The sequence below is a fragment of the Mauremys reevesii genome, linkage group 1 (genome assembly GCF_016161935.1).
Source record: "Mauremys reevesii isolate NIE-2019 linkage group 1, ASM1616193v1, whole genome shotgun sequence".
Classification (NCBI taxonomy): domain Eukaryota; kingdom Metazoa; phylum Chordata; order Testudines; family Geoemydidae; genus Mauremys; species Mauremys reevesii.
Genome location: NC_052623.1, coordinates 239,772,099 through 239,783,556, shown reverse-complemented (window position 1 = coordinate 239,783,556; position 11,458 = coordinate 239,772,099). Strand labels below are relative to the sequence as shown.

General features: G+C 45.0%; 1 protein-coding gene across 7 annotated transcripts in view; it reads right to left on the bottom strand.

Annotated features, from left to right (window-relative positions):
• Positions 1 to 312: 312 nt before the first annotated feature.
• ITPR2 (inositol 1,4,5-trisphosphate receptor type 2) overlaps positions 313 to 11,458 on the bottom strand; it is a 348,068-nt gene continuing 336,922 nt past the window's right edge. For all 7 annotated transcript variants that reach the window (XM_039542701.1, XM_039542709.1, XM_039542713.1 and 4 more), the window contains 2 exons: positions 2,802 to 2,963; positions 313 to 2,198 (listed from right to left, as the gene is read on the bottom strand). In XM_039542701.1, the coding sequence (XP_039398635.1) occupies positions 2,112 to 2,198; positions 2,802 to 2,963 (249 nt within the window). In that variant the 3' untranslated portion in view covers positions 313 to 2,111. The remainder of the gene's footprint in view (positions 2,199 to 2,801; positions 2,964 to 11,458) is intronic.

The window sequence follows — 11,458 nt, the reverse complement described above, 5'->3', positions numbered from 1 at the left end:
ACATGTGGATACCACTGCACAAAGACTAGGCTCAAGTTGGGATCTGCATTTCTGATAGGGAAATACACTTCCAGGATTGAGCTGTGTTTAGTGCCTCTCCCAATTAAGCCCGTGTCAGGACCCGTAGAGTGTCAAAGTGTTGAAGACGCATACAGAGCTCCCTTTTTGTAACTGAGGCCCTAAAGTTTCCCTTTATCCCATGTGAAAGATCTGGCTTCCAGGAACAGCCATAAAATGGGGTGTGTGTGTGTAATTAGAGGAGAGAGAAGTCCCATCTTTTTTTCCAGTCCTGCCAGGTCTCACCTGACTTGCTTTTATAACAGTAACATTTACCCATTTTTTAAAATGAATATTGGAGCTAGTTAAAAACTGATCAAACTTTTTGACCAAAAAAAAAGGCTTTTTAATGAAAACTAGAAAAATCCATTTCTGCTTTAAAAATTAACTTTTTTGGCTTGTCAGTGATTGAAAACTGTAAGTCTTTTTTGACATTAATTTTTGATTGATTTTTCCTTTTTTGCCCCTGAAATTTTTTGGGGAGGGGGGGCAGAGAAATTATTTCCCAAGCAGCTCTAATGAATGTCTCTTTAAATCCCTTACTGATGCCTGCTAAATACCCTGCTCTTAAAAATTAAAGGGGAGACTTTTCAAAGGCACAAAGGGCAGTTAGATCCTAATGCCTACTGATTTTCAAAGGGATTTAAGTCCCCCACTCCCATTTGTACCTTGAAAACCTCCCCCTAAGGCTAAAAGTCTCTTGGAGTTTAACAAACCTTGTAACTTTCAAACCGCTAGAATAATATAGCTGAAAAGTGCAATCTTGCAGCTGGACGCTGCAGTCCTGTTCTGAGGGCCCAATCCAACAAGAGCATCTTCCTCCAGGGTGACCAGACAGCAAGTGTGGAAAAATTGGGACAGGGGGTGGGAGGTTATAGGAGCCTATAAGAAAAAGACCCAAAAATTGGGACTGTCCCTATAAAATCGGGACATCTGGTCACCCTATCTTCCACTGACATCAATGGGAGTTCCATGCACGAAGGGCAAACAGGAACAGATCTATAATCCAGGCAACATTCCTACTGAAACTAGGACTGAGTAAAGATAGCAGGATATGGCCCTAATTTACTTATGTCAAATAGTGCCTACGGTGTGTTTATGGAAGGTAACGACACTGTTACAATTCCTTCTAGGTAGTCATTTTTAAGCTTCTTACCAAAAAAAGTCACCTCAATACAAATTTTAAAATACATTTTGTTCTAAATCCTTTTTCAAGCTTGAATTTAAAACATGATTTAACATCATAATATGTGAAATCTCCACTTGCAGCTACATTAATAGAGAACATCTGACTCCAGGAGAAAAATCACTTCTAGTTATGTTGTCACTGTTCTGTGCATTAATTCCAAGTTCCCACAGCTGTAAATCCATTGTGCTCCATGTCATAAATAAGAAATTGCATGATGACAGTTAAAATTCAAAAGCACTAATGTTTCTCTTTGCCACTTTTTTTTTTTGTCTAAGCATAGAGTTTTTTTGCCTCTAACAGAAGTTTAACTTGCAGTGATGTTATAACAGCTCCTGCTGATGTATTTATGGTAATATTAAAAAAAAAAAAAGTAAATACAAGCAAATATAACAGATGTTGCTATTTGGTAAATAAAACAAGAAATAACTTCTATTGATTCTGAGAGAGGCTGCTGCATTTGTGGTGGTAAACTATTCCTTCTCCCCCGCACCTGGGTTATTCCATTACTTTGAGAAGAAAACTTAAATTAACTTTAAGAACACAGCCAAATAATGCCCTGATTTGCATTGTATACAGTCCCCAGTGAAGCCAACTGAGTTGCAGAATGTAAACCCAGCAGAGTTTAGCCCGCAGAATGAATACAGAAGAACTCCCTTGTATTTCTTGCATTCTAGGATTTGGTCTCTTTCAACCATGAAAAACAGTTACAAATTGTTCCCAGAGCTAAACCACTTAACATCTTGGCACTTGGTTGTTTTTAACTTTGCAACAATAGGCACTGTTCACTCCTCTCAATCTCAGCTTTTTATTCTGTAATCAAGCAGGAATACCGATGAAAGGCTAGTCACGGCTTCTCCCCATGGTATCAGTGTGGTGGCATGTGATGATTCACAAGGGGTGTGTTTGATCCAAGAAAGCCCAGCCTCTGCTTATTTTTTCTTTGTTCTGTCATCTAAGGTGGAAAGGGAGATAAAGATGAGAGGTTTCTGAGTATTATTTAGCAGCAGCACATGCAATTACAGTGCAACAGCATTAGAAGAGCATTTTTGCAAAGTACATGTAAGCAAAATAACTGCAATTTCTTCATCATTACAAACTGAGTACAGGATTTCTTTGAAGTATGAGATTGTGTCATGCAAAGAATGGACTTATGTGTACGTGAAGGGGTGGGAGAACAGGTACAGGCTGTAACTTCAGAGAGCTGAACTAAAACAATTTCAATTAGTTTGCAGCTATTTCCTATACAAAGCTCAAAAAAAATGTGACTTGTATATAATATTGCAGTCATATTATCTAGTAACTGGATTCCCCCTACCTGGCTGTTAGGGTTTCAAAATTCAATTTCTTGCTTACCTGTTCTCTAGTTGTGTTAATGGAGTAAAAACTCTTTTTCCAGAACCGTATCTGTGCATCTACTCTAAGCTTTGAGTCAGGAATAAAACATTTCTGAGACAAAAGTCTCTTATACAAAAGGGTCCTGACCATGACACAAGAAAAAATCTAGTTCTCTAATGTGTTCATATGTCCATTTTCTACCCAGCTCAAAAACTCTTACCTGTTCCTTGAGCTCAGCAAGCTGACCAGACAGTTGTTTTACAAGACTCATGGTTGACTCCAACTTTTCTTGCAGGTTTCTAATTTCATTTTGCTCATTGTCACCTTCACTACTAACCAGGGACATGGCTCGCATTCGAGGGAACCAGTCCAAATTCTTCTCCTACATGTGAATATATTATTTAAAAACAAAACAAAACAAAAAAGTTAATCTGGGTTTATCTAATGCTATTAGCCTGAAGTTCCAGAAAGAGAATCATTTGGGTTTCTACTGTGTTTGATGCACAGCACGAGAGATTAAGAAACATTAAAACAAGAAATTACAATATTTTAATATTTTACACTATTAAATGTTTTCTGTCTGCAAAGAAAACAGCTAGGGAAAAATTCTGGCTGCACTGAGGTCACTGACTAAATTCCCAGTGACTTCAATGAGGCCAGATTTTTCATCCCAAGCCGCCTTATCCTTGGAATCCAACCTTTATGTATACTCTGTCTATAAATATAGACCAGTGCTCACCCTTAGGGTGGCACAGAGGAATACTGCGGGTGGGGGCAGTGCCACATGGCAGGGCCAGGACCAGCCTCCATGGGGGGCGGGGAGGGCGCACCATGCTTCCAGCCCCACTCTGCCCCCAGCCTTGCGCCTCCCTTAGCCCCAGTTCAACCCAAAGTCCTGCTCTGCCTCCAGGCCCCGATCTGCCCCACTCCCTCTCCACTGCCAGGCCAGTTCCAAACCCAGATGTGGCTCCACTCCACCCCCTGCACCCAGCTGGGCTCTGCCCTCATTCCCTCTCCACCCCCAGACTAGCTCCCTCCCCAGCTGCTGCTCCACTCCGCCCCCAGCCAGGCTTTGCCCCCAGACCAGCTCCTCCCCCACCTGCAGCTCCTCCCCCATCCCCAGCTCCGCCATCAGCCCAAGCTCTTCTGCTGAGGAAGCTTTGACTGTGCAGTAATGGAGGGGGGAGGGTGCAGACAGATTAATTTACTGGTAAGGGGGGGGTGACTGAAAAAGTTGGAGCACCACTGGTCTAGAGTGGGATATGGAAGATGGGGTGGAGTAGCATAAAGGGTATTTTTGAGCATTCATTTGGGATGGCTGCACTGTTCTTGAGTATGCATGCAGGATATAATGGATATATGTGTGGGGGAGGGGGGAGAATTCTGCCCTGTGTGGGGAATGGGAAGAGGAGCCCAAGAAGTCCTGCAGTTTTAGAGCAGGATTACAGTCTAGTGTTCCTTGAACCAGTTTCCCATTTTCCTGTCTGGTGGCATGTTGCATCACAGGGGCTCTGTGTTCCACACACCAGTGGGTTAGATCAAAGCTGTACCTCTTGGCAGCAGGTCAGTGTAGTGGCGTGCATGTGGCACCTTTTTAAAGGACAACAGGATGTGCTCTAGCGCAGGTTCCTTCCAGGCTCCCATTACACCCCGCAATAGCAGGAAGCCTTAGGGACCCTCCACTCAGCTAGATCTATTTTCCCCAGACAGATGAGGGCTGCTTACTCTGGAGCCTAAACCAACCCAAGATGCTCTGGAGCCCAGAGCTGTCCCGCTTATGTTGTTAGGTTTTGCTCTTTGAAGAACATGTAGGTGAAGGAGCTCACAGTAACACTCTGCTAGTCTTTTATTTTGGTTGCACCATGAAAATCTAAAAGTAAACTTGAAACCCTCAGGGTTTGTTTCTTTACTTAATCTGAGGTTTCTAATACATTTCTGTCCAGCTGTTCCTGGTCCCGTCCCACTAAAACTACAAAATGCAAAGGGAATAAGACTCTGCAGCTTCATTACATTTTGTAGTACCTAGCTGTCAGTCACACATGCTTGTGAAATGTAGCCTTCCCTGGTTCTGTGCTTTGTAAACATAGGGATCTCATGATGATTTATTGTGCAGGCACAATTCACTTTTCTGTGGGTGATAATTCATTCAAATCACAATCTTATTTCACCAGCTTTGTTGGTGAGTTTTAATTGAACACAGATTGCATGGTATTTTCAGTTCCATGATTCAGGGATATACACTTAGGATTAACATTAATTTTCCATGAATATTCTAGTATTCAAAGAACTTCAGCATATACTTTAACTGAAAGGACAATCTTGTACTTAAAATCAAACTCGTGAAAGTGCACTGCCGGACTGGTGCCTATCTTTGCAAATACATCTGTCCATAAACTTGTCTGACAGAATATTTGCAGAACGCAAATTCAAAAGTGGTGCAGCAAACCCCACTGAAGCTACTTCCATTTTGATTGGAATATTCCTGGAAAACTGTCATATTTTTATCTGTTAGTCTCTCTCACTTGGAGAGGCTGAGATTATGAAACACAGTAGTGCATTATCGTAGAAGGCAGCAAATAGATGTAGTACCTACTCCCTCTTGCTAAGGCTGAGCATCAAGGTAAACTTTCTTGACCAAGGGTGGCAAGATGGGAGTCATTTCAGACTCCTTGCTCTTGTACTGCTGAGCACTGATGTCAGTGTTGTGAAATGCCCATTGTTCTTCCTATTCTCTGCTTCTCCAAAATACAATCCTTTGTTTGGTTTGTCTTTTTTTTTTTTGCTATTGGGTTTGTTTTAGGGCAGTTTTTTTTCTCATGGTTTTTAACCTATGCAGCACTGCAATAGTCACAGCAACATGGTATATATTTGAAATAATTTTTGGTGCTTGAAATGTTAGGGTATAATTTCAGTCTGTTCTATGCCGTTGTGCCAACTTGCTCCCCTACCCTCTAAAAAGAGGACTTTTGTTTTTGCGGGGGAAGGGTAGGTGGGGCTGAAGTACATGGCACTCTGCAGTAGCTGAAGATTGGGCAGTGGTCCCTATGGGTCCTTTACTGCTCGCATAATTTAGAGCAGTTCTAAATCACTTCAGCCCCAGGATCCGTGAAAGTGGGCTAAGAGCCCCTCCTCTCCTCAGCTTTGCTTCTACAGTGTGCCAGCCCTGGCCAGTAAAGCTGTGGAAAAACGCTTAACAAAACCCATTTCAGCTGGCTGTGGCTTTAATTACAAACTAGGAGACTTGGACAAAGTCAAGCCAAAAGGTCGGTTGAGGACCAAAAGCTTGGACTGTTGTGAGAGGACCTGAGCCAGCTGATGCATTTGCATGGAAAAGTGACCCTGTGAAGTGAAACTGTTGACTTTTGCACAGCACTTCCTGGCAGTCCAAGAAGTGATGAATCAAACCACTGAACACAGGTCTCTCATTTGGCAGTCTAGAGCTCTATCTACAGAGCAGGGAGAATATTGCTCTTTTGGCTGCTGACCCCACACAGAGGCTAACATTACCCCGTCCACAGTGCAGGCCGCCCAGAGGATTCAGAGGGCCTGCGGCAAAGCAATTTCAGGGGCCCCTTCCATAAAAAAAAAGTTGCAATACTATATTCTTGTGGGGGCCCCTGTGGGGCCCAGGGCAAATTGCCCCACTTGCGCCCCCTCCCCCCCCCCCCCCGGGTGGCCCTGGGGAAAAATAAACATTTAAAAACCTTCCGCATGTCGGCACAAACCCAGTTTTGAGAGAACTTCTTTTCAAGTCACCTTTACAAGGTATCACTGGTTCTCAGCTAGTGCTAAAAAGCACTAAAGCTTATTAAAAAGGGTTGGACGAATATTTTCTGTCAACTTTTTTTGGATCGAAAACTAGAGTTTTTTTTTAAAAAGCAGAAAAAAATCATGGACAATCTGCTTTCCTTCAAATTTTTTTTTTTAATTGAAAACCTGAAATTAGTCTGCCAAAACCTGAACGTGGTTTGGGGTTTCAGAAGTGTGTTGCCAAATCTTTGCTGCTTGCTGTTTGATTGTTTAAAGAAACAATAAAAAAAATTCTGCTTAAAATAAATCCAAAACTTTTGAACCACCTCAGCTTGTGACCAAACGCCTGAGCCCATCCAGTCAGAGATTTTTCCAGGTTTCTGATACTCTGCTGGCTTCCTTGACTCATAACTGTCTCCATAACTTTGGGTTCATTTAGCTTAGAACATAATAGCCATACTGGGTCAGACCAAAGGTCCAGCCAGCCAGTATCCTGTCTACCGACAGTGGCCAATGCCAAGTGCCCCAGAGGGAGTGAACCGAACAGGTAATGATGAAGTGATCTCTCTCCTGCCATCCATCTCCACCCTCTGACAAACAGAGGCTAGGGACACCATTCCTTACCCATCCTGGCTAATAGCCATTAATGGACTTAGATAAATTCATGGAGGTTGTTTCCTAGAGACTGGCTCCACGGGGTCCCTGTCAAACTGGAGACGGTTACTGTGGCTTTGTCTTTAGTATAGCTTATGTACATATTCCACAAACTGAGCATTTGAGCTTGTTCCAGAATCTGGGATGAGCCTATGTTGTGAAAACTGAAATGCTCAAAATAGCACGTGCATGTGAATGGACACAGGGTGCTAATGTTAAATTAATCCAGGGGGTCTCCAACTAAGGGTCGGGACCCCTCGGGGGTCACGAAGTTATTCGTGGGGGTCGCGAGCTGTCAGCCTCCACCTCAAACCCTGCTTTGCCTCCAGCATTTATAATCATGTTAAATATATAAAAAAGTGTTTTTAATTTATAAGGGGGGGGTCCGCACTCAGAGGTTTGCTATGTGAAAGGGGTCACCAGTACAAAAGTTTGAGAACCACTGAATTAACCCCTCTAGAGGCTCAGGGAATCCAGGGGACGAGGGTCTCCCTTGGTAGGGTTGGGAAGGAGGTAGGTGGTGTAGGATATTGCTCATCTCATATGCTCCCTCCCCCATGGCTCTATCACTGTTAATCTAAAGTGGCTAATTTTAAATGAAGCTACCCTCCCCTGACATGAATCTCCCTATGGCACTGAAATTAAATGTAGACTATAATTTGACATTTGAGAAGTGAAAGGGATGGTAGCCCTAAGGGAAAAAATAACAGCTTGGCTCTTTGTGCTAAATAGCTGTCTGCAAGTCTCAAACTGCTGAATGAGCTTTGGGGAGGCACAGCCTTCCCTACCCTAAACAGCCTGGACCTGCCCCTTATCCAACCTCCACCCACTTCCTGCCCCACGACTGCCCCCCTCAGAATCTCCGACCCATCCTGCTCCTTGTCCATTGACTGCTCCCCTGGGACCCCACCCCTCACGACCTCCCCCCCGCTCTCTGTCCCCTGACTGCCCTGACCCCTATCCTCCACACCCCCTCCCCCAACAAGTTCTGTCAGACCCCTGGAATGCCCATGATCCAACCCCCCCGTCCCCTGACTGCCCCCACCTGAACCTCTGCCCCCTCCCTGTGCCCTGACTGTCCCCGGGACTCCCTGCCCCTTATCCAACCCCCACCCCCACCCCGTTAACAAGCTGCTTACCCCCGCCTCCCCCCACACCCAGATCCTCAGCGCGCTGCGTCCAGGAGCGGCCCTGGACAGCGCTGCAGCGGTGTGGCTCCAGTGGGAGCTCAGCGCCTCCCGGTCGGCCACAGCTCGCAGCCCTGCGCCCTTACCACGTGGCTCTGAGCGGGAGGAGCTCAGGCCCTGCCCGAGCCACGCTGCTTTAGCTCTGTCCAGGGCTGCTCCTGGATGCGCCATGCTGAGGTGCCAGGGGATGGGGGAAGGTGGGGCCAGGGGGAGCCTCCGACATTCTTGTGGGGGCCCCTGTGGGGCCTGGGGAAAATTGCTGCACTTGCCCCCCCTGTCCACAGTACAGTCAAACTGTGCATTTTTGTATCTCAAAACTTTAAGTGGATTTGAAATTCATCAGAACCGTAGGAAATACATTCTGTTCCACCAGTCACTGATATTTATAAATATATGCTTTGAATAGGCTGAATCTCGTAACACATGCGGTTATTAAATTCCCTTGTTAAATTGTTTACTTCTGTTGGTCAATATTAACTCACTTTCTCGATGCACTGTGAATTGCAAAGTTTTATCACAAGATAGTGTGAAAAGATGGTCCAGGGCATGGATGCTGCCTTATTCTGTGATGCTATAGTGCTCCATACTGACAGCACTTGCTAATGGAGACTAAATAATGCATCACAAAACTCTAGAAGATTTCAAAATGCAAATTGCAGAGGTTTCTTTGCAGACAGGGTTTATAGCGAAATTTCTACACTATTGCTGGAAGACTGGCACACTGACTGCTTATGTACGTTAGTTATTTTTACCTTCAGTTGATTGCTTGCCAGCTAACTTGAGCAAGTTAACTCTTTTTTGTAAAGGCTAGGTTGAATGCTACTCCCTGACATTTGCTCTGGAGCTCAGCCTTAGGTTCACCTTGACCAGCTAACACATCTTAAAACTACAACTTTGCCCTGTCTACACTAGGAGTGAAATCTAATTAACTTGAATGGGGGCAGGATTTCATCCTAGGACTTTAAAACTAGTATCTCTCATGCTTTAGCTATCACCTAAAATACACCTCTCTCCTTAGTATGGACAAGCGCTATAGGCTATATCTACATAGATTTTTACCTCAGTTTAAAGATTGCCAGTTAACATGTGTGTAACAGCTAGTGGGGACACTGCAAACATTTGTTCCAGGCTACAACTGTTTGTGCTTTAGCTTACGGCTCAGCTTATGATTGGCAGCAAATTAACCTGAGATAAAGTCCAGCGTAGGCAAACTCAGAGAGCGTAAACTATACGGCTGGAAAGTCTGAACCATCTGTATCTGGCTGGGCAGCAGAGGGACAACTTAAGAATTTAAACATGGTTTCTTAAACAGGGCTGAATTCAAGCCAGGTTTGTGCCAGTGTTTTACCACTTGCATTGTGCTCGGGCCTAGGAGATCCAATCATGGACCTGTACAAACAGAATGAAAAGCTTATGTGCCCTAGGGGAGCAGGGCCCATGTAAGTAAGTGTGTGTGTGTGCGCGTGCGCCCAGGTGCTGGGATCCTGGGGTGCAATGTCAGCCAGGCAGGAAGGTTGCTGGGGCAGAAAGTAGCTGCAGCCTCCGCTCCATGAGCTGTTCAGCTCAGCTGAAAGAAGCAGGTGGTGCTATGCAAAGAGACTGTGCCCAAGCAGGGCAGACACTTGACGTGGTGAGACAGCAGTGCTTCTTGCCCCCTTTCCCCTCCCAGAAGTGCTTCAACAGACATTACTGCTGCCCTGTCTTGCTGAATCCTTCCATGGGATGGAGGCATGTTGCTTGATGGGACTGCAGATCCATGGGGCCAGGGCTGGCTCCAGGGTTTTTGCTGCCCCAAGCAGCACCAAAAAAAAAAAAAGCCACAATCGTGATCAGCGGGCGCTCTACTGCTGCCGCTTCAGTCTTCAGTGGCAATTCGGTGGCAGGTCCTTCCCTCCGAGAGGGACCGACGGACCTGCCGCTGAAGAGCTGGACATGCTGCCTCTTCCCCATGGCTGCCCCAAGCCTCTGCTAGCCGAGCTGGTGCCTGGAGCCGGCCCTGCATGGGGCTCTGTAGTGTTTTGGAAGCATTGCTACTTGCCTTGCTTGAGATGCCTCCGGCCCTTTCCCTTAGAGGAAGTGTATTCAGAAGAAGCTCTGCACATCTGCCCTCATGAAGCTTTCGATACACCTTTCTCCCTCCTGTGGCTTATTTGGTGGAAATAGAGTTGGTCCTCACTTCGGGAAAACTTTGGCTTTTTTTTTTTTAATATATATAAAGACTTCAATAGGAGAAAAGACTGCAGGGATTTAACAAAGCACAGAAACTCTGGGCAAAGTCTTTGCTGAACCATACCTCTGTGCAGCCAACTGGCTTCAGCTGAGCTCTCCCGCTGAGCTGAGTCCTTGCCTCCTGAGTAACTGGAGGGGGATATCTCTGGTTTAGCGGGAGAGAGAGAGATGACCAGCAACCGGCAGGGAAGATTGGGCTGAGCTTTTAAAAGCTACAGAACAGTGAGAGGAAATTGGCCAATGCATAGGGCAGGGAAAAACTAGAAAAATTAAGCCAGTTGAATGGGTGTTTTCTGACCGCCTTAACCACAAGCTTGGAGTGTCATGTCAGTCACGTACAATATGCCTTTTATTGCATTGATGTGCCTGGGAAGCAGGTGGCATGGTTCTTCGCTTTTCCCAGACCGTGATCCCAAGTTACAATAAAAAGCTGAGACCCTCCCCTCCCATCTAGCTAGAAAGGGAAAGTGGTCGGGGCTGGTTTGTGGGCATAACCCACATCCTTGGGTTATGCCCACAATCTAATGTTTAGAGCATTACATTGGGGAAATTTGGCTCTAAGGATCTAACACTTGTTTCAGCATCCCAGACAAGTCATGATGACCATTTTACAAAGGGTTATTTATTTACCTCCTAGGGCTACGGTGAAATAAACAAAGTGTTTAAGAGACAAATACTTGACTGACCTTTGCACTTATCTAGAAACAATGTATTGCCAGTAGAGACAGAGAAGTGTTGTTACCATTATACAAGTCATTGGTGAGACCTCATTGGAAATATTGGGTCTAATTCTAGTTGCCCATGTTTAAAGAAAATTGAATTCAAAATGGAACAGGTGCAGAGAAGGGCTACTAGGATGATCAGAGAAATGGAAAACCTACCTTATGAGAGGAGACTCAAAGACCTTGGCTTGTTTAGCCTAACCAAAAAAAGGCTGAGGGGAGATACGATTGCTGTCTATAAATACACCAAGGGATAAATACCAGGGAGGGAGAGGAATTATTTGTCAAGTGCCACTGTGGACACAAGAACAAATGGATATAAACTGGCCATCAAC